The sequence below is a fragment of the Pteropus medius genome, unplaced genomic scaffold (assembly GCF_902729225.1).
Source record: "Pteropus medius unplaced genomic scaffold, Ma_sr-lr_union100, whole genome shotgun sequence".
In the NCBI taxonomy this organism is placed as follows: domain Eukaryota; kingdom Metazoa; phylum Chordata; class Mammalia; order Chiroptera; family Pteropodidae; genus Pteropus; species Pteropus medius.
In genome coordinates, this window is record NW_024342647.1 from 564,901 (window position 1) to 587,255 (window position 22,355).

A 22,355-nucleotide genomic window follows, 5' to 3' on the forward strand; every position below is an offset into this window, starting at 1 on the left:
AGGCAGGCCTGAGCCCGCCCCTGGCACAGAAGCTGCCCAGGCCCTGGCCCCACTCATGTCCATAGAACCTGGCCTGGGCTTAGCTCGCCCGGCCCTCCTTCCCCTCTGCCTTTCAGCTCCTGGCCTCCAAGCCCAAGTCTCAGTCCATCATTCTCTCCTTGCCTCACCGAACACCCCAAATCTCAGGTCAGGGAGGCCTGGCAGGGTCACCACACACTTCTCCGTAGGGCATACACTCTGTAACCTGCTTCCGTGACCGACAAAGGTAAAGCGGACTGAGACCACTATGTGTGGGCTCAGGAGACCAGAGACAAGCAGACAGGCCCTGCCCAGAGGGCCTCACAGGCTAACAGAGGCCACCCTCCACCCCAAACTCCACATCTCCATGGCAACAGCACACACCAACATGGAGTCCTGTGCTAGGCACTGCATGGGAGTAAGAACCAGAACTGGGACCCCAGCCCTTGGGGACCCCACATCCCAACCCAAGAGACCCAGTCAGTATCCCCTCAACTGTGCCCCCATGCCTAGCACGAAACTAGCACGTGGTAGAACTCAGATCACTTAAACCATATTATTGGCCTCAAGCGGGACTTCTGAAAGCTCTGAGGTAATGGACAGACCAGAGGAAGGCCACAAGGGAGGCTGAAAGCAGGTCAGAACCAACCCGAACCCCGCAGGGCCCACGTGTGGAACTCCTCAGTGAGGCCCAAAGCCCCGGCATCGTAGCTGGGGTGCCTCGGTTCCTTCAGCGCCCTCTCTCTGGGAGGCAGCGTCTCACACACATGCACCGAGGCCTGCCACGTCACCCCACGCTAGGCTTTTCCCCCGATGAGCATCCTCCAAGCGCTCCCTGTTCAAGTGGCCGTCTCCTCCCCCATCACGGCACTGACCAATGCCAAAGGTGGGTCTGCTGTCCCTCAGTTGAGATTCCGCCTTGGGCCACCCACCTCGCAGGGCAGACCCCAGGCCCCCAGATGTGGCTTCATACCTCAGTGCAAGAAAAGCCCTCCCTCAGATGCTGAGGAAGTCACCGGCCTAGGAACAACTGGGACCCACAGTCCCCGAGGCCTGCCATCCAGGGCTGACAACCCAGGCTACAGGTCGGGGATCAAGCTGCTTTCTGGCCCAGCCCAGAAACTCCTGCTGGGAGTCAGGGCGGGTGGAGAAGGCGTCCAGGAAGTGCAAAGGTAGGAGCTGGCACGCTGGGGCTGCCTCCTGCCCAGGGCGCCTGAACGGGCTGGCTGGGGACAGGAAAGGGAGTTGCAGTTCAGTGGGCTGAGTCTGCCCGGGGAGACCCAAGGGGCCCTGGTTCCATAGCCAAGAGCCCAGCAGGCCCGGGCCAGACCCCAAAGCAGCCAGAGCCTGGAGCCTGTGGCTGCAGAATCCTCCTCTTCCTTCCCCACGAACATGCCCCAGCTGGCCCAGGCCTCACTAGGACGGTTCCTGGCTGAACAGAGGGCTGTGGCAAGCTCACGTGAAGGCATCCTGGCTGCAGCTGGACGGACTTGGCCCTCCCCAGCTCCCAGGACTTCTCCAAGTGGGAGGATGTGGCTGCTCCTGCAGAGTGGAGGGCCAGGCTCTGACTGCTGCCCGGTGTGGCAGCGTGGAATCCTCACGCTTCCCAGGACGGGGGAATGCCATGACTCCCCGGTCACAGATGGGAGAGCCAAGGCCACAGGGTCGTGAGACCTGCCCTACTACTGAGAGCTGTCTTGGCCAGAGCTTGGGGACAGCCAGGCAGGGGTGCCCCACTGGCTTATTCCGTCTAGGCCAGAGCAGCACCCTCCCACCAGACTGGCCCCTCGACCCAACGTGGCCTCACCAGCACGAACTTCCTCCCTCTCTGGAGGCCTATGCCCACGCTGTTTCCTGAACCCGTACCATCCCCCCTCCCCACCCCCACCTTCTCGGCCTGACAAAATCCTTCCTTCTCAGTTTTCAAAGCCCAGGCCGAATGCCACCACCACCATGCTGCCTTGGTCTGTGCAGACAAACAAGAGCTCACACCCAGGCTGTGTGGCTGGGCCCCACTCCACGCCCCTTTCCAGCTGTCTCCCCGCCTGATTCTCATGACCACCCGTCCGGACTGAGGCTCCACACCTCGGAAAGGCCAGGTGGCGTGCCCAGGTGGCAAGCAGCTAACCCCGATCAGCAGAGTTTAAGACCAACTCCATCAGCGCAAGGCTCGCCTTTCCATCTCCCCATAGGCGACAGGCAGGGAAAGGCCCAGATGCAGCTGACGTGCTCACTGTGACCCACTCATTCCAGGTCCAGGAGGAAGAGCCAGGGGGGCTGGCTGGGGCAGAGGGCCCAGGAGCCTAGGAAGCGTGGCGGGCGGGCGCAGGCAGAGCTGCTGCTGGAGATACAGCCAGGCATCAACAGCAGCTCATTGTGAAGGCCAGGGAGCGGGAACAAGGGGACATTGTCCTAGCTCCTGGGCCATGGCCTTATCTGATAGCCTTCCAGCCAACCCACGAGCTATTTTTCAACTCCATCTTTTTTTCTCTTGAAAGGTTAGTGACACAGAAGTTTAGCAAATTCCTCATTATTTTAAGGAGGGAGGAGACCAAAAAACAAAACGTGCAATAACCAAAAAGCCCTATCTGACATGGAGAGGATGTTCTCAGCTACGGGCGGAGTGAGTTAAAAGGGGCTGTACAGCCTGGAAAGTGAGGCTCAGAGTTACCCGCCAAATCTCAAAGGGGCAGAGGGTGCTGCCCTGCATGCCCCCAGTGGGCAGGGCTGGGGCCAGGAGAGGCCAATTCCAGCTCCGTCACAGCTGTCCCCAAAGGGGCCAGGCTAGTTTGGTTTTAGAGGGAGCGGGTACCGTCTCCGGAGGTGTGCAAACAGGAGCTGGGAGACTTTGCTACGGAGGAGATGCCTGCACTGCTAGGGTCACAGTGCTGGCCCACTGCTGGAGTCACAGGCCAGGCGTGCAGCAGAGTGAGCCCCAGGAGTGTACATACATGTGCGTGCGCACACACGCACACACACACACACGCACACACATGCACACCCTGCAGCTGGGAACAGGCAGAAGGGCCTAGGGTCAACGGTGCCTGGCTGTAGGAGTAAATTTAGTCTCCGATCCTTGTAAAACACTCAAACTTGAATACTTTTAAGTCAACTCTCCGAGCCTCAGTTTTGCCATCCGTGGGTGGGGACAATGACATGCCTTCCACAGAGGGCTGCTGTAAGCATCAAACGAGACATGGGGGAGATGCCCAGGAGAGGAGGAGTAAACGCCGGTGACCCTCCTCAGTCACCTGTGATAGTTCCAGTCCCCTTTGATCAATTCTAGTCACTTGCCAGACACTGCTGTAGTGTTTTTTGTTTGTTTGTTTGTTTTTTTGCCGGATTGTGGGTGTGTCTAAGAAGAAAATCTGTAGGCTTTTTCTGATAATAAATAGTTTATACACTTAAAAAAAAAAATGGGGTACAGCTGTGGACAAGGCTGAGACAGAATGTACACCCTGTTATTGCCGCTGACGTTTCTCAGGGAGGTGACACTCCTGACATTTGGGGTGACGAGAAGGACTTCCCAGGCCATTCTCTGTTCCTTTCCTCTGACCAAATTCCTTACCTTCTCCATGCCTCAGTTTCCCCTAACTGCAAAATGAGACAAACTACTTCTACCAAAAATCCCTTAACTCTCTGAAGTGAAGAGAAGAAGAGGGTGCCTGTGACTCCCCCGACCCCATCTCCCATCACAAGCTTGTGTAGTCCCACGCCACAGCCCACTGCCTTCGCCAGGCCTGGAAGAGGTAGAAATCCTGGATAAAGTCAGTCTCCACAGAGGAGATGCCCAACCGAGGGCTGGCAGGACCTGCAGACAGACCCTGGAGTCAGGTCAGAACGTGCCAACCGTGCTTTTGCCTGTCACAGCCTGGCAGGTCCAGGGAGCTGTGCTAGAAATCTGTCTATTGTAGGAGGACCCGGGTCCTGGCACACTGTCAGGGTGAGGGGACTCACATCCTAGGAATCCAGTGGCAGGACACAAACAGGACACTGCCCCACGCGGAACGTCCAGCAAAGCCATCCCTCCCCAGGCCCAGCCTTGCCATGCTAGCCTGGGAACCGCTTGCTGAGAAGACCAGCACTCACCCCTGGCCCAGCTAGGGTCCCAGGGGAAGGGAGAAGAATGCAGCCGCCTGGTGGCTCCCAAGGCCCTGGAGAGACATGGCCTGTCCTTAAAAGGCAGGGAGGTTGGCCACTATGCCTGGGAAGTCTTCCTGGGATGTCAGGGCCTGGCCTGGGAGCGTGTTCCCTCTTGGCCCAGGGTTCTCTCAGTCCAAGGCAAGGGGGCACGTCCTAGCAGTCACTGGAACCAGTGTGACCCTGTCCCCATACCCATGCTGAGCCCCGGGCTGGGAGGGGCCTGGTCTCCTGCCCTCACCCTACCCCTGGGAGCCTGTTTCCTCCTTGACGCCACAGGGCTGAGCTGGCAAAGGAGGGCCCACACCCTGGCAACCAAGACAGGAGCACGGGGCAGCTCATCGCATGCTATGGCTCGCAGAGGTGCCCCACATTTGCTGCCTGAATGACCGGCACTGTGACAGCCTGGACTTCACAGCCATTTACTAAGCACTAGCACGTGTTCTCACCAAGGTACACACATCGACGCACAGCCTTCTCCCAGCAACCCCGCACGAAAGGCAGCCTCGCCCCACTGGAAAGGGGGAGCAGGAGCGCAAAGAGGTCTGAAGAGCCTTGGCTCATGGGACGACCCTTCCACCGGTTAACTGAAGGGATTCGATGAAGGAAGCTTCAGGAAACCAAGGAAACCGAGGCTGGGAGAGGAGAGTGCTTGGCCGGGTCCCATGGCCCGGAAGTGAAAGCTGGGATCCTGATGGCCAGATGACCCTCTGTGGGACAGTCCTGGAGGCCGGGCAGCCAGTCGGCCCACTGCCCCAGCAGGCTGCTGTCCGGGTACGCCCTTAATCTGCATGTGACCTTGGGCCCACCTCTCTTTCCCTTGGACCCGCTGACTCGCTGCATGGCCCTGAACAGGTTCCCTCCTCTCTCCAGGCTGCTGATCTACTTCGGAAAGCACCCACCCCCCACATCCGCTCCCTGTACATATAAGAGACCATTTGTTAACTACCACGACTCCCTATTCCCACCACCACCTCCACTGTAACATGGTCGGAGTGATAGCTCGTTGCTGCTTCCTGGCCACTCTGGCCGCAGGGCTTGGGGACAGACCAGGGATGCAGGGGTGCTGGTTCTGGTCCCTGAACAGGAGAGGCACCCTCAGCATCCTGACCATACCCGTCACCACCCTTTCCATATAATTCTGCAGCCTAATGGAGTTTTCAAAAGATATTCTGGAATGCACTCAACTCCCCACAACTTATTTTTTTTTTTTTTTTTTTTTGCAGTAGGGGAGAGAGGGGGCAAAGGGCACACGGAAAGAGAAGAAACAAAAAAACTTTCCGCCTAATCCCCCAAGTCCTCCTGCAACCTGAATAATTTTGGGTTTTTAATCAATAGCTGTCAGACTTGTCAAATTACTTTGGGGACCGCAAAGCAGTTTTTAAACATTCATAAACCTCAGTGGAACAGCAAAGTGCCCTGAATTTTAAAAGAAGAGAATGTGAGGAACACTTATTGAATAGGATGAGATTTGGGCAAAGCGAGGCTGAGTTGAGGGCCGTGTGCCCCTCCTGCTTCTGAGTAGGGACAGCTCTCTGCCCACTTCCGGTCCCCAGGAGAAAGCACCAAGCCTGGCCTGATGGCTCAGAAAAACTAGGGATGCCGACACCCCAAAACCCTAAGTCTCCCTCAGTCACCCTGAGTAAAGGCCACCCCCCAGCCCCAGGGGTACAGCATCTAGAACTCAAACCCCAGAGCAGCCGTACTGCACCCCACTGCACAGTGCGGGCCCTCAGCGTGACTGCTCGTCCTCAGCTTCTCCATGTGGACAGCTCTTGAGAAGGGTTCGAGGCCCAGGCCGAGGTGTTCCCTCACTGCAGGCTCCGTATGTGCTGTCTCCTCCTCACATGTGAGGACATACCCATGCATTCCCCGGGCCCCAGCGTGGGACTGGTTTCTGACTGGTTCCCCCACCCCCACCCGGGGCCATAAACACCTCCGACAGCTGCTCCAGGCCCAGGGGACTCATGACTCAAGTGGGGAAGGATCATGAAATAAAAAAATAAATGCGCTGAAAACCAATGACTTCCTTTCCCCAAGCAAGCCACTGCCCCTCTCCTCTGGCTTAGCTAATTCCTCCCAGCTATCCACCTCCAGGAAGCCTTCCTAGGCTCAGCTGGCACCCCCACAGAATGTGAGGGCAGGGGCAGAAGCGGCATCTTCTCCCCTGCAGGCAAGACCTGGGAGCCATGCCATGTAATCTCCTGGGGCTGTGCAGGCATTCATGTTAGGGCGACGAGGTGATCTGGGGACCGCTCTTCCCCTATCCCTGGGCACTGGGCTTCCTGCCTCAACCAAGGACCAGTCACTTGTCAACATAGTCCCAGCTCCTGGGACCATGCTGGTTGATGACCAAATGTGGGGAGGCCTCCCCTTTTCTTTAGAAACACACATGGATAAACATAAAGCTCTGTGACTCTGGTCACATTAACCAGTTTGCCTCAGTTTCCTCAATGGTAAAATGGAGATGACAGCACCTTAGGTATGACAGGGGGAACCTGCCACACAGCAAGCCCTGCGGCCAGCCGTGGCTCCGCCTTTCCTGGGCATTCTGCCCCACCGAGCATCACTTTTCTGGATGCTCCTAGCCCACTAACATTTCTAAGACACCTCTCAGTCCACCCAGCAGGCAGAGCCCCGCAGACCCTCCCCACATGGGGGCTCTCCAAAAGCCTCTGCCAACTGACCCGGAGAACCTCAGCCGCTCCACCCACCACCTCCCAGACCGGGCTGGAGAGTGTTGCCATTTCAAGTAGGTCCCTCAAAGTCCCTATTTTAGGAAAAATAGACACATCTGGGAACAAATGGTGGCACCCTTGGTTCCAGCCCCAGTGCTCCTCTCCAACCCTGCTATTTCTCTAACTCCAGCCACCACTTGGGACAGAGGAGCTCTGTGGCCTCAGGGAGACAAGAAGCAAAGACAGAAAGGGGAATGGGCTCTTGGCCAAGGGACTGTAGACTTCTAGTTCGCCTCTCCTGCACTTCGGCTTCCTCACCTGACAAACGGGCTACCCTTATCTCCTGCCAGACCTCCTGGAGCTTCATTATACTAATTCCCCCCGCCACGCCTGGGCTAGTGAGTCCAGTGCCCCAGTATATAGTTACTGAGTACCTTTAGTACGCCAGCACTGAGCCTGGGGACCCTGGAATCCCCACCCCCGCATCGCTCCCAAAGCCTGGTATCTGCAAGTCCCAGTGGGGCCTCAGAGCTCTGATTCCCAGACTGTCAGGAAGCAGAAGACAGCTAGGGACATTCGACAGAAATAAAATAGCAGGAGAGGGTTGTGTCAGCAAGCCACAGGCTCCCGGGCCCTCAGCAAAGGCAGAAACTCAGAGAGATGATGTCAGAGAAAACTGGCGTGTGACTGGTGAATTCCTCCTGCACATAGAGACTGTGCATCAAAGGCATCCGTGGCTCTCCGGTACCTGCCTCGCCCAGCACACCTGGGATGTGCACGAGGCAGCCACTGGCTCCACATTTAACAGATCACACACATCTGACCGTCAGGTGGCCCGACTTAGTTAAGAAAACTGAAGCTCCGAGACCTCGAGGGCCGTTCCAAAGCCCAGAGAGTGTGATAGATTCCGAGAGCCCATGTTCTTTTCCCGCCCCACACTGGCTGACTCTAGGATAAGCTAGCTCTGTCTGTCATTTGCCACCTAGCCCATGGGAGTCCAACCAAAAAAGCCATACACTTTAAATACAGCTTCCAAGGTGTAGCCCAAACTAGCCACACCAGCCCTGCTCAGTCCCAGCTGGCTCCAGTCACACTAGGAGGCCCCACTTCCACTTAGAATACACCCAGCAGCTAAGTCCTCCTTAGCCGTCAAACCCTGGCTCACACACCACCACTTCCGTGGCTCCTGCCCCAGCCGAATTGGCAATTCCCTCCAGGGTTTGCCCCGATGCACCCATTCCTATGGACCCCAGGAAGTGGAGGCTCGACAGAGGTTCAGCGAGGTCCAGCAGCTTGCCGGAGGTCACAGTTCACAGTCAGGGCTGGTGGCCTGGCATCTGGGCTTCCACTAGAAATGCTCTGCACTGCCTGTCAATGCCTCAGGCTTTCACCAAACCTACCAAATGTACCCACTTTTCAAGCAACTTACAGGAATCCTGAGTCACCAGAACTATACCGAGTCCTGCCTTTGTCGCCTCCTGTGTGACCCCTGGGCGAATATTTCTCCTGTCTGGAAAATGGTGAGGAGGACACCTAACTGGTAGGAATCTGATCCAGCTCCCAGCAGTGAGAGTGAGAGTGGCTAGGATCAAGGGACACTTGCAACAAGCCAGGCAGCTCATTCATTCCTCCTACGCCTTCCACAAGAAAGTCTGGAACCAGTCAAATTCCTGACCTCTCAGAGACAGGGTACTTCCCCAGTAAAGACTGCAGCATCACAGTGACCTGGCTCCTGACGACTGTTTCAAATATTTAAGCTGGAGCAAAACACACTCCAGGCCCAGACACAGCCTTCCTGGTCTACCACCGCCCCAGCGCAGGCCGATGGATCAGGGAGCAGACACAGGCAGGGAGAAGGAGGGGAAATAAAGAGACCCACTGCGGGGCTGGAGGGGAGAGTTCACAGCCCGAACCCCAGCACAGCCTCGCCCAGCCCAGCCCAGCCCAGGGCTGGGCGACTCAGAGCAAAGGCCAAGCTCCTCAAGTAGTGAAAACTCTCCAGCAGGTCCCAGTAGTTGCCAGTGGCGTCCGCCACAGGCCATCGGGGCTTGCTCACAGAAAGGAGCAGCTGACGGTGATTTCCTCTCTTTTCAAAAACTAGAAACAGCTACCACACTTCTGGTTTCTTGTTTTTTTGGCGGTACTACCCTAATTACGTCCACATTCCAGGCTGGCCATAGATGTCTGCAGAGGCGCAGAGACACCGTCCCTGGAGAATTCTTGAGCCCCTCCCAAGGCTGGCATCTCTGACAGCTCCTCTTTGGCTGGCGGCTCCCACCCATCACTTAGATCTCCCAGGCCCAAGAGGCTGGTTGGTGGCCCTGAGGCTGGCAGCCTCTCTCCTTCCCTCCTTCCTGACCTCCGTCCTTTCAACCTCCATTCAGGCCACTCACCATCCCTCAGCGTGCCCCAAAAGTTCACCAGGTCCCGGAAACCACAAGGCCAGGCCGGCCGGCTGGTTGCCTGCTGTTCCCCACTGGGCCCGGCCAGTCCAACCCAGCTCTGGTCCTGGACAGACCACTCCGGCCCTGTCCGCTGGGACTATTCATGGCTAGTTAAACAAAGGCTAAGTTCCAACTCTCTGTAATGTGCTTTTAAAGGGCCAGTGTCCCACTCGGGCTAGCTGGGGACTTAAAGGCACAGATCCCCTTTTCTGTACAGGAAACGGGACATAAAACAAACAAACAAAAATCACACGAAATCATGACTAGAGTGAAGGCCTTGGGTTTCTAAGGAAGACTTTAGATGAAACGCACAGTAGTAAAAATCCAAATTTCACTCAAAGGTCCCAAAGATCCACAAAACAATGGGGTACATCTTAAGAATAAGAGTAGCAATGGCAGCCATTTTTAAGCCCTCACTCACTTTATGCCCAGCGTAGTGCTTGGCACTTCATAGCACCATCTCACTATTCCTCTCAACCACTGCACGAGACAGGCATTTCCTGACCCCACCTGAGAGAGGAGGAAGCTGCAGTGGGTAGAGGCTCCCAGGTCGCCCAGGATTTCACCCACGAAGTTTGCATCAAACCTGGAACCCAGCCAGGTGAGGTAAGCCAAAGCCAGGATGCTTTCCCCTACCTGCTCTCCCTCCCTGTCTCAGACACTCAGCTTCCCCAGACTGATGTCCAAGCCCCACCTGTCCCTCAGCCACCAGCGCCTTTCCTTCATAGGGAAAATGAAGGTGATGAGGAGGAATCACTTGTCACAGGTGCCTCAGCACTGGGCTTTCATCTAGGCCTCAAAACCTTGTAAGGTCGGTTCTGTTCTTTCTCCCTTCTTAGATGAGAAAACTGGAAATCATGACATCTGGCTAGACATGAAAGGAGACAGATGACTCCAGGTAAAGGTGAGACACGAGAGCAGGGAGGGGAGTGGGTAGGGAGAAAAGCAGGTCTACCAGCCCTGTAGGACTGGAGCACGTCACACCCAGGCCCTCGGTCCCCTCCGGGAGGCCTGGTGAGGGGAGCCCTCTTCCCAAGCCCAGGGCTCAGGCAAGCCGGCCAAGGCCCTTCCACTGTCCACAGAATGGAGGAGGCAGGGGTAAGGGCTCTCTTGGGGCCCCTAGGTTCTAAGGGTGGGCAGGGGAGGAAAGGAGGAGAGACTTGTCTGCCTGTGCCACAGCATCTGGTCTAATAAGCTCTCCGAGAAAGATGGGCCATTTCCTGGCATCTGGAATGGCTGGGTAGGCACAGTAGGTGCTTTATGGCCACCCTCAGTCAGGAACGCCAAGGCCAGGGGGAGTGCTCAGGCCTAACACTGCAGGGACCAGGTCATTCAAAGATGTATCACCCTCATTCTGTTTCTGTGGAGCCTGGCAGTCAAGTAAGCTTGAGACCGTGTAGCCTGGTGGTTAAGAACACGGGCTCTGAAGCCAGAATGAGTTCAAATCTGGGCTGTGCCACTTGCAACTTGTGTGTTCTTGGATAAGTCACGTCACTTCTCTGGGCCTCTCAGTATCCCCATCTGTAAAATGTGCAATAATAATAGTACTTGGCCTCACTGGGTGGCTGTGAGTTCAGTGGGTCATAGACAAACTCTGGCTCAGTGAGCACTTAAGAAAGACCAGCCGGCGAGGCTAAAGGAGGCTACCCAGGGTACGCTGCCCATGAAGCTGGAAACCGGTGTCCTGGAAGTGACCCTGGGCAAGTCACTTCTTCCTCTGGGTCTTAGCTTCTTTTTTAAAAAGGAGGGATTTCAACTGGGAAGCTCAGTGACTACTAGGCAAGACCACCCTCACAGCACCTTCGAGATGCCCTGCCGCTCCCAGAAAGAGCCAGGCCAGAGGCCATAAAGGAGGAGAAAGGCTGGGCTATGGCCCAAACCCTTTGAAACCTAAATAAGACTTGCCTTGGCCCCACCCCCAGGCTAACTGGGGTCTGCTGGGTACCGGAAGGGAAGCAAGGGCACAAAGCCACACTGCCTGTCAGGAGGCTGCATAAGGCATCACCTCTCCAGGTGGAGCCCAGCCCCACCCTGGCCTTCTCTGGGTCTCAGTCTCCCCACTCCCCACTGCGGGTGGGCCTCTCCACCTCAGGTGTCTCCCAGGGGTTGTGATGCAGCTGAGCTCACTTCCCCGTGGGGAGCTGTGCAGCAGCCACACAAACCACCTCACATCTGCTGCACAAACAGCCTCCCTTGGCCCCGAGAGCCCCCGAGGCTTGATCAGGTTCAAGGTCTGCCTCCTTCTACCTTCCTGGAACCTAAAGCAACCAGTGCGTGTGCCAAGGGGATGCGAGGGGTGCGGAGCACCAGAAGAAAAGGGCCAGCAGGCAGTAGGAATGCCTTGTAGCCCTGGCAGAGCATGTGGCCGCTGTTCCTGAGGGGCACCGGGACACTGGGGGCTTCGGGAGCACCCACGGGGTTAGTCAGTGAGGGGTGGCCTAATTCGGTGGTTTGCAGGCCTGCGTTGAAATTCTAGTCGTGTTACTTAGCAACTGTGGAACTTTGGGCAAATCCTTTCACTTTTCTGAGCCTCAGTTTCCTCATGCATAGAATGAGAAAATACACTATCCCCTGCAGATAACAGAGATAAAAACACCACTTAACCAGTGCAGAGGAAGTATTTAACAAAACTACCTGGGAGCCCACGCGGCTCAGATATCTGAATGTTATTCATTCAGCAGACACTGGGAATCCACATGGAGTCCATGAGACCTAGGATGTCCGAGTTCTACACTGCCACCCACAGCCCCAACCAAACACATTCTAAACTCCTACAGCCAGACGAGCCTTGGGGGAGGTCAAACACAAAAGGGAGCCTTCCAGGGTGAAGCCATTAGTGTACAGGAAACCTAGCTCTGCTGGGGCAAAGTGAAAAGACCCGCCCAGTAAACCCAGCTCCAGGATGCTCTTCTTAGGGGCCTTTCCGCAGAGATGGGGCAGGGAGGGGGAAGGACATGTGAGCCAGAAAAAGTGAGAAGCTACAGGGCAGTCCAGTCCGCGAGCCCTCCACAGAGAGAGAGCAGGAAAAAGGGCTCAGAGCATCCCGATGCATGACCAAGGCTGAGCCCCACTGGGTGAGCTGGTGAACTGTGACCAGGGGGACAAGGGCATCTGAGTCCCTCAAGGCCCCTCCCTCAGCTCCCCAGACTGGCCGGCTCTCCCTGTGATTCGCTGACTGCTGCCTCCTGGTCCTCACCTCCTTCTCCTATTCCACATACCTCTCCTGACCCCAGTGGTTCCCCTCGAGGCCCTGTCCTCTCCTTACTCCATGGAGGACAGCTCCCTCCCTGAAACCCAGGCCGCCACCCTCTGTGGCTTCCCTCCTCCCTCACGGGCCACTACTCTCGGCTCCTTTCCCGGTACTGCATGAACTTCCCTCCAGGTGTAGCTGCTCAGGCTCAGATGTGGGGTACTCTTCTTCAGCTAAACACTTTCCTCTGGTGCTTTCATGCACTCCGTGGCTTTAAATAGCTCCAGTGTGCTCGAGACTCCTAGGTTTCTTTCTGCCTGCAGCCCTCCCCTCCTCTGGCCAGACATCTCCCCTAGGATGCCTCCTAGCACCTCAAGCCTGAAATGTCCAATGTCCAAAGTGAAGCTTCTATCTTAGAAGTTAAAGCCGAGCCTCAAAAGCCAAGAGCCCTCCCCTTCCTTGGCCTTCAGAATCCAATCCATCACCAAGTCCTACTGATACCTCCTCTAAAACCCTCACAACCAGGTCCACTCCTCTGCATCTGCCCAGGTGGCCTCACCCCACGCCCTACTGCCTACCAGGGAATCACAGGGACCCTTTAGAAATGTAAAGCAGATTATAAAACGCCTGGGCTAGAAACCCTTCAATTACTCCCTACAAGCACTCTGAAAACATTCAAACTCTTCCACAGATAGAAGCAAGCAGGAGTGGCCTGCCTCCCCTCTGACCTCATCTGGCAACCCCCACCCCCACCAGCAGCCTGACTTTCCCCGCCTTGGGGACTTTGTCCTGCTGCACCCTCCCTCTGCGTACTTGTTCCACCCACAATGAACAACAACGAAAGGCTGGCTTTTGGTGTCTTCTGGAATTCAGCCTTTCCCCAACTGCTCCCTCCAACAGGTCTTGCCCCACCCCCATGACTCCTGACTGGAACACCTGGCTTGTTTCCTTCACAGCCTTGCTCATTGGGCCAGCAAATATTTATTAAGCACAAACCATGGGCCAGGCAGGCACCATTTTAGTCACTGGGAATCCAGATGCTGAACAAAATAGACAAAAATCCCTGACTTACAATTCAGCGGGGGAATGTGTCCGCCTAACCTGGAACTACTTCCGATTACCCGTCTCTTCTGCCAGAAGGTAAGCTCTGTATGGACAAGGGTAATGTCTGCTGTGAATCCTGAGGCGGAGGGGGATCCTGGCATGGTCTAAGAGTGTAAAAGCTCAGTAAGTGTTTATCAAATGAATATGTAAAAACAGGGGAGCAAAGGAATCAACCCCAAAAAGACACTAAGAGTCCAGCTTTTGCTGCCTCCTAAGGACATGCCTCTTACTCCTCCCAAGGTCTCAGGTGAACACGAGGCTCCTGCAGTGCCCCAGCCTCTCTAGGGCACAGACCAGATGCACAAGTGGTGGCTTTGGTTAACTGCTGGAAAAGAGGGATGACTGCAGCCTGCGCAGTCAGGGAAGGCTCCCTGAAAAGGCGAAGGCCGAACAAAGCCAATCCCCGTGCCCCCCAAATCTAGGGCGAGGGAAGAAAACATATTTGTGTTTTAGGGCTCTGACGTTCTTTGCTCTAGTAAGAAAAAAGAAAGGGAAAAAAAAAAAAAAAACCTTGTTCCGAAAAACCCTTTACTTTTTATTAGTGTCTGGATCAATAAAAGTTTTGGGAGTAAAGCTGCTCTCCTGCAATACTAACCGCCAGAGAGACAGGCTAAGATTATTAAATCTCTCTCCAAGAGCCCCAGCGGCTGGCCCCTCTCCTCACCTGTGCTGGGAGCCCGAGGCTAAGGAACAGCAGGCCAAGGGCTCTCACTGGCAAAGCAGCTTAGAGTCAAAGCGCCAGCCTCACAGCCTACCCTGTCAACCCCACCCGTTCCTTGGACCCAGACGACCTCCCAGGCTCCTTATAGTCTTGTTAGCTTGGGCCTCCCCAACTCTAGCCCAAGACTTAAAGCTCCCAGAGGGCAGGGCCAGATTCCAAGGAAGAGAAAGGAGCCAGTCTAGCAACCCTAGCCTCCACCTTCACTCCTCTTCCCAAGCCCCAGAGGGGGTCTTCCATTTAGCTCCCCAGGACCAGGTGGGGATTGAGCTGGCTATTGACCACCTCCTCACATCAAGGAGGCCCTGGCCTGAGGACGGGTGGGATTCCAGAGCTGAGCCCCATGCCCTCCAGTCTCCATCCACTCCCATCCAAGGCCCAGCCACCCACCGGGGAGGACCCTTGCTTCACCCCTGCCCCCACAGAGCCACCCACAGACCTTGGCGATGGGTGCCCTGGCCTCTCGGCTGCCCCAGGTCTGGGCAGCAGGTGCCCAGGAGCAAGATCCAGCTTTTGAGGATGGCGGGGCCTCCACAGAGCAGATCCTCTGGCCCGGCCCAGGATCTTGCCGAGGTTGTCACTGAGAAGTCCGAGACCACAGAGGCTCATCCCCAAGGATGGTGTGCGCCCAGATGCCGCTCCTGGCCAGATCAGGGGACCTCTCAGCCAGGGCTGGCATCTAAGAGGTGTGCCCAGGCAGGCTTCCCCTTCCCGCAAAGCACACGTTGAATCTGTCTTCCAAGCTGAAATTTCACAAATGACTTAAGAAAAACAGCGGTGACAACACCTAGAGATTTCCGGGTCCTCCAGGGAACAAGTGGAAAATTACAGTCTTCCATACAGGTAACCACATGGCACAACCTCCAGGTCCAAAAAGTCTAGAAAGACGCCTGGAAACAAAGAGTCGCTTTCAGCCACAGGCAAGAGTCACTCCCAGGGGACCAGGACACGGTACAGGCTCAGGGCTTGAGGCGCCTCAGTCTGGAGAAGTCCCTTCCAGGCTCCTCCCACAAAGTGGTGGCCCCGCCCAGGATCGCAGCCGGCCTGGAGTCCCGCCTCTGGGCCTTTGCACTGGCTCCAGACAAGGCTGGTTTTGCCTCATTCTGGTCTTGAATCAAGTGCTGTCTCCTAGGCCAGGCCGTTCCTGAGCACTCCAGCTTAAGGAGCAACTCCCCCGCCCCCAAATTATCACCCGGCTTCATTTTCTTCATAGCACTGATCTGAAATCATCTTGCTTGCCCGCCCCTTCCCCCACCGTAAGAATGTCAGGTCCGGCACATCTCCGGCCAGTGCGTGGCACAAGGTAGGCACCGGCAGAGGTGGTGAATGAATAAACCTATCTTTCTGGCTGATCTGAGACGGGATGGCTAAAGCAGTGTAGGTGGGAGCGGGGGTAACGGGAAGAGTTGGGGGCAGCGCCAAGGCCTCCTCCCCCGGCGCCGCTCTGGAGCATTCCAGGCTGCCCTGGGGCGGCGCCACGCCCCACACGCTCTCCCGGCGGGAAGCGGCCGGCCCCGCCCCCCCAGAGGCCGGCCCACCTGCAGCCGCGGGCCCTTCCCTGCCCAGGCCCAGCGGCCAGGGACATTCCGCAGCCAGCTGCCCCCAGCTGTAATCACTTTCCACTCCGATCACGGGGAGAGACAGGCCCCAACCGGGTTCGTCTGGCTCAGAGCAGCATCCGGGAGCCCCCCAACCCCATCCCCGGGACAAACACCCTCCTTCCCTGCACTTCCATTCAAACATTTTTAAAATGCGAACAAAGACGGAGGTGCAGACCGGGGCAGTGATTTGCCGACCACAGTCACTGGGAAGGAGGGGCAACGGGAAGCAGGGCTCACGACTCCCCGCCCCCACTCGAGACTAGAGAGCTGTTCTCTTGCTGGGGAGAACTGGGTTTCCAGGCAGCAGTCCTGGGTTCGAGTTTCTGTGGGCCGGAACCCGCAGGGAGGACACAAGCAGGGGACTGGGAAAGCTACCCAGGTTTGAAACCACCACTAAACCATCATGGGGCAGGCAGATCCACTCAGGCCACTGGGCCCAAATGCCGCCCCATCCGGCCTGGCGCTTCATTCTCCGGTCACACTCACCTGGTCCTCACCGAAACACATGGGAAACAGCACACCCAGCCAGCTCAACATTTTTGGCTGAGGTGGTCACCCCCTTTCCCCTCCCACTGAAGCCACAGTACCATCTCAGGCCTCTACCACAGGCAGGGAACCTCACCTCCGTCCCTTATAGCCACCACCTGGAGGGGCTGATCAAACGGAGGACCCGGAAGCCTCCACTGGGGAGGCTGCTGCACTACGTCCTGAAGCAATGATATTACAGAATCCAACCCCTCCGATGAAGAGAGGCCCTGGGAGAATAGAGCCTCGCCTGGGATCCTGCCTACTCCAGTTCCTCAGCAAACAACTGAGCTCCTACTAAGTACCGGACTGGCAGGCACCTACTGTGTGCAGCAGGCAGGACTCTGGCTGGGGCACCTCAGGGCTGGTGAAGAGGTCTGTGGTCCACAGCAACCCCCAACCTGGCAAGTCCGTAACTCACTCCATCCCCTGCTGTGTCCTTTCTTGGGCTCAGATGTTCTGGGCACAGGTGATCCTGACCAGGAGTCATCCAACAGTGCCCACAGCCTCCACCCACCCCATCCCCCCAATCCCAGAGGCCTCCTAGACAGAGGTGCACTTAGAATGGTTCCTTTCCTTCTGAGGTGAGGTTTCCCCTCACAGCCCATACAACGTCTTAAAAAAGTTTCAAAAGGGGAGAGGTGAGGCTGTAGTCACAGGGAGAGGCCCTAGGGCAGAAGAAGCCCCTTTGGCTCTCAGAATAGCCAAGATAATGGGGAAGGAGGAAGCAGAGCACATCCTGGAGCACCTCCTCCAGAGTGCAGGCCCCAAAGAGGCCTCCTACGTGATCTCAATCATGGCAACAAAGAGGCAAGGCAGATGCTGTGACCACTACATAGACGGAGAAATCAAGTCTACAGAAGCTCAATCACTGGTACCAGTTAACTCAGCTTCATCTGAAAGTAGATGTGCACGCTCCCTCCCTCTTCCTGAACTCCTGGCCTGCCTCCCAGTCTCCGGGGTGCAGCTGGGGGTCTACTTGTCTCTGGTTCTTCAGGTCCCAGGAATGACTCAGTAAACGTGTGATGGACATAGACACCCTTCGGGTCAGTCTTTTCTCAAAGCTCAGAGCCCAGATATCTCAACATCTGTAGAGATCTGAAGGTGTCTCCACTAACTGGGCTAGGCTCTCTGGAACCCTCCCTCCTCCCTCAAAAGCTTCCCACTTCCCGGAAGGCAAGAGAGCCAGCCCCAAGACTATCGATGGGCGACAGGCACTTCCAGGCAGTGCTTGTGTCCCTCTGGGGAGAGAGATGGTCATGTTTTGGGAGGGAAGACTCTTCCTGTGACCATGGCCTTCTTCTTTCTAAAGGCTGTGGGGAGCACAGAAGCCCTCTCTGGCTTGCCCAGAACTGCCTGAGCTGGCGGAGGGTGCTGCTGTATCCTTGGCCTCAGAAGGAGTCTGTGGGACTGAAACAGCCACAGGGCCTGGCTGTTCATGGACAAGGGCTTCTAAAGAGACCAAGGCTGTACTTAACTGAAGAAACACATTTGGTATTAGATTGAGGGCCTACTCTGGATAGCCGTTTCAAGGCGCCCTAGCTGTTAATTTATGTGAGCACATTTATGCCCGTGTGGTTTTATCATCAACAAAGAACAAATGTGTCCTGGCACCTGCGACACGTCAGGCTTGGTGCTAGGTATTTTACATACATTACCTCGATTAATCCTCCAAAGAAACATTCCCTGTGCATTTTACTAAAATGAAGCTGAAGCACAGAGAGGTTGGAATAGTTGCCCAAGGTCACACAGGTAGTTACCGGTGGAGCTGGTATTCAGGCCCCTCAACAATCCAGCCCCAGCCTATCTTCCTGGTCCGAGCTGCCAGTGCTCACCATTCCAGGGCCTCGTTCACTGTCTCTGCCTGCCCCTCGGGTTCCCCACTCACCTTGTTTTCCACCGTATGAAGGGATTCATGTATATTACCAGCCCGCAGGCTCCCTCCCTGCTCCCTCCGTCCTTACCTGCTCAGATATCGCCCCTGCTCACATGCCCTACTCCCTCCCATTAAGCCAGCCAGGTTCCAGCCCCGCCTCCGGCCACCTCCTCCTGCCAATACCATCCAGTCTGTATCACCCCCACGGTTTATATCACCCCCATCTGCCAGGCCCCCGACCAGTGTCTCGTGGTAATGACTTCAGCTGGCAGAGACTCCTGGAACCTTTTCCCCCCACAGTGACGTTGACACATGTTTGCTTAAAAAGCATTCAGGGGGAGTAAATTCCCACCCATGTGATGCCTCTTTGGAAAAATAGAGAGTAAATTTACTCAAACAAGCAGTGAAGCATGGTTAGCATTTCTCTTTCTTGGTTGTCACAGTGCCAAGAGCTGGCCAACACCTGGTATGGTGTTCCAGGGACTGGATGCTATCGAGGGGCAAGGGACGGGGGAAGGTCCCCGCTGATAAGCCCGTGGCTACTGGTCTCTACTGTACAGTATGCTGGGCTCGGCTGGGGGTCAAGCCCCCTCAGCCCTAAGCCCTGCCCCCAGAAATGCCACTTCTGCTTACTATGTTCTTCCCAGAGCATAGCTTCTGTGTCTGACTAGGTCACCTGCTGCCCAGTCCCCAAGTCCTGTCCCCGCTCCACTAGCATGGGGCCCCGCCCTCACAGCCATCACCACGACATGTCGACATCAGGCCCAGTGCCCGAGTTCACACACACAGCCCCTGATTTCACCACGTACCTGAAAGATCAAGGAATTCAAATCTCTAAGTGTTTTCTGAGAGTCTGTTGGCAGGTGTCTCGCACAGCGCTTCCATGTCTGATACTCCTGACTTCCTTCCCATGACGTGTGCCAGAGGGAGGCATCCCTGCCCCATTTTACAGATGACAAAATAGGCCCATCAAGTTAAACACCCAGTCCAAAGCCACACAGTTAGAAAGGGAGTGACACCAGGATACAAGCAGGTAAACAAGGCACACACGGTCTCTGTCCTCAAGAAGCTGGCAGTCCAGTGCGGGAAGGATACATACAGACATCAGTGCCAAACAAAAACACTTAATAGGAGGCCAGAGGAGGCCGTTGAAAGTATCCTGTGCAAGACTTAGAATGGCTGTTGGGACAACACTTCTGGTTTGGGGGCAGGGATCTGAGAAAGGTGTCACGGAGAGGAGGCCATCAGGCACACCCTCTTCCTCCTGAGATTTGGGCCCCCGCAGAGCTTTGTCCCTGGCACTTTGTGCAAGGGAATAAGCGTGAACAGATGGGCTTACCCCAGGCAGGGCCATGGCATACAGTGTCACGTTTATATCACGACAGCCCAGCCCTGAGAGGTGTGTCAAGTTCTCCTGCCTCCTATACAAATGAGGAGACAGAAGTGCAGAGTGGTCCAATACTCTGTCCCAAGTCACAACAAACAGCTAGTAGTAATGTCCTGGTCATACCTAACTCCAAGGCCTGCCTGTCTTGCAAGCACCTAATTTCTCTGAGGCTTCATCTTCTGGTTTGTAGAAACTCCAGTGTCAGAAGTACCTCCGCTGCAGACTGGTGTTGGACATTAAATGCCCCCACCTGCAGCCTGGGCCTGGGCCCCTGCTCCTGCAGCCTGTTGGGTGGACGAGCAGAGGCCAGTCCTCTGTTCCTGAACCAAGCTTGCCAAGGAATGGCCGCCGATATGGAGTTATAATTGGTGAGCTCGGCGGCACAGAGCCCAGCAATACACCCGGTGGGTGATGGTGTTGCAGGGGAAACAGCTGAGCACAGCGAATATAGCATTGACCCAATTCAGTTCTGTTCTGTCTTCGAGAAAATAATTGAGTTTAAATGAATAGGTTTCCCACGTCCCCTCCGGCCTTGAAGAGGGTGGAAAGGGAGGGGGGAGACAGGAGCAGTTCCCCGGGCTCACTGTTGGTTATTTTTGAGTCATTAGGCCTATGAAAGGTTTCCTTCTTTCCTTGGCGGCCAGTGGGGGTCAGACACGGCTGGGAGGCAATGAGGTGAACACCACAGAGTGGACAGTGAGGATGGAGGTTTAAGTCCTGGCCTCACCAAGTGCTCTGTGGAGATGGTCGGTCCCCTCAGGCACCGGGGCCAACGTCTATAGAAAAGGAATACTCCCCACCCTGCCCGGGGGTAGCTGGGAAGAGCTAATGCAGGCTGAGCACACTTGAGGCCTTCAGGGGAGTAAGGGAATCTGGGGTGAACTGCAGAGGCCGATTCCGTGCACTCCAGGAATGTAAGCCCAATGCTGCCACATCTATTTTTTTTTTAAGAAAAGCCAGAAACGCAAATTTTTCAGGTGAACGTCTTGGGGGGCAATTTAAGGATCAGTAACCAATTTTTTAAAAAAATACCAAAAAACACCTCTCCACCTTCTCAGACCACATGAAACCTGCCTGCGGGCTACATGTGCATACGAGCCACTCATGTGCACCCCCAATTTAATGACAATGCATGGAAAGCCACTGATGATGTGGTGTCCTCACACCTGTTTATTGCCTGATGCTGTCCTCTGGCCAGGAGGTAGAGCCCAGCCCTGCTTGAGAGGGAGAAGCGGGACCTCTCAAGACTTCGGGGAGGAAAAGGAGGGGTAGCTCCCTCCACTGTGGGAAGGTGGGTGGGGACGTTTTATCGAGAAATTAGGGGCCCCCCATCTCACCTCCTGCACTGCCCTCAACTCCCTATTAGGGTCTCAGCTTCCTCTTCAGCAAAAAGGGGGTTTCTGAGAGGACCAACGAAGAAAGAGAAAGCTTCAGGAGACAAAGCGAAGCTGTATCAAGTCTCCCTGAGAAGCAGCACCAGCACCGCAGAGCAGAAATCGTGTGCAAGTCAGCCAGGCCTCAGGTCATTCCCCAAAGGCCAGCTCCATGGCTGTGAGCCCAGGGCAGTCACTTGACCTCTCTACACCTCAGTCTCATCCTCTGTACACGGGAGAGAAGAATCTTTGGGACACAGAACTGCCCTGAGGTTAAACGAGATGATGACTGTCAAGTGCCTGGTAGGATGCCTGGCACATTGCAAGGGATCAAAACGTGACAGGCACTATTATTATTGTTATTGTTCTCTTTAGTGAAAAGCGTGCCAGGGAATCCTGGCTGGGTGATTACAACGAGGTGGCACAACCAGGCAAACTCGACGTCAACAGATGAGGCCACCTATAATCAGCACAATCGTTAGGCATGCAAATGGTGTGGCTTAGATGTTAGAAAAGGGTGTTCTTTGAAGTGTGTTTAAATAATCTCTCTCCCTTGGCTGCTCGGCCCTCCCCAAATCTTGTTTACACTGTTGGTTTCGTTAGCAAACACTTTCTCAATAAAGTGAGACACAATTCTAAACGAGTACATATTCAAATCAAGAAGGTTTTAAACCACATGAGCCCCTGCCCCTCCTCCCCACCCCCAACCGCCAACCTGGAATTGTTTGTGGGGGCCCATCCTATGGCTCTTCGGCCTTCCTAGCCTCTTTTCCCAGGAGGCTGGGCTGGAGGCCCCCACAAACTGGCTGCCCTCTGCTCTGTGGACCCGAGAAGACAGCGGGAGGGCCTGGGGTGTGTTCTCCACATGGAGCAGACGCTGTATTTGGAAAGACATTCTCAGTAGCATTAATATGACCAGTGAGTTCCCTGGGCGCCAGGGCATACCCCACCAGGCATACCATAATACTCACATCGGTAAGAACCCAGGCTCAAAGAGATTTAAGGAAGAAAGGTGCTTAAAGTCACAGAAATAGTAGGCTGGAGAACTGGATTGAAACTAAGGTCCATCTACTGCCCCTGGAGTCTGCTCTCCTGGTTCTGCCCTGACACTGCACTTAGCACAGGCCTCTGTCGACCTGGAGAGGACAGAGAATGTTAATAATCCAAAATCGATCCCAGAGCCTTTGAACAGGAAGGGATCATCAGAGACTGACCTGGGTTTTAAGCTGAAGACACTGAGGCTCAAAGCAGTCCTATAATTTGCCCAGAGTCCTACAGGCAAGGCTTCTCGCCCCAGGCTA

At 55.5% G+C, this 22,355-nt stretch overlaps 1 protein-coding gene across 6 annotated transcripts in view; it reads right to left on the reverse strand.

The window, feature by feature from the left end:
• The window catches only part of DAB2IP (DAB2 interacting protein), a 156,525-nt gene that overhangs the window by 27,494 nt on the left and 106,676 nt on the right, over positions 1-22,355 (reverse strand). The window contains exon 1 of one of the 6 annotated variants that reach the window (XM_039866712.1): positions 14,732-15,281. The exons of 4 other annotated variants lie outside the window; for them this stretch is intronic. In XM_039866712.1, coding sequence (XP_039722646.1) covers positions 14,732-14,901 — 170 coding nt within the window. In that variant the 5' untranslated portion in view covers positions 14,902-15,281. Of the gene's footprint in view, positions 1-9,229; positions 9,408-14,731; positions 15,282-22,355 lie in introns of those variants that run through there. One more of the 6 variants, XM_039866713.1, reaches the window with a different exon arrangement.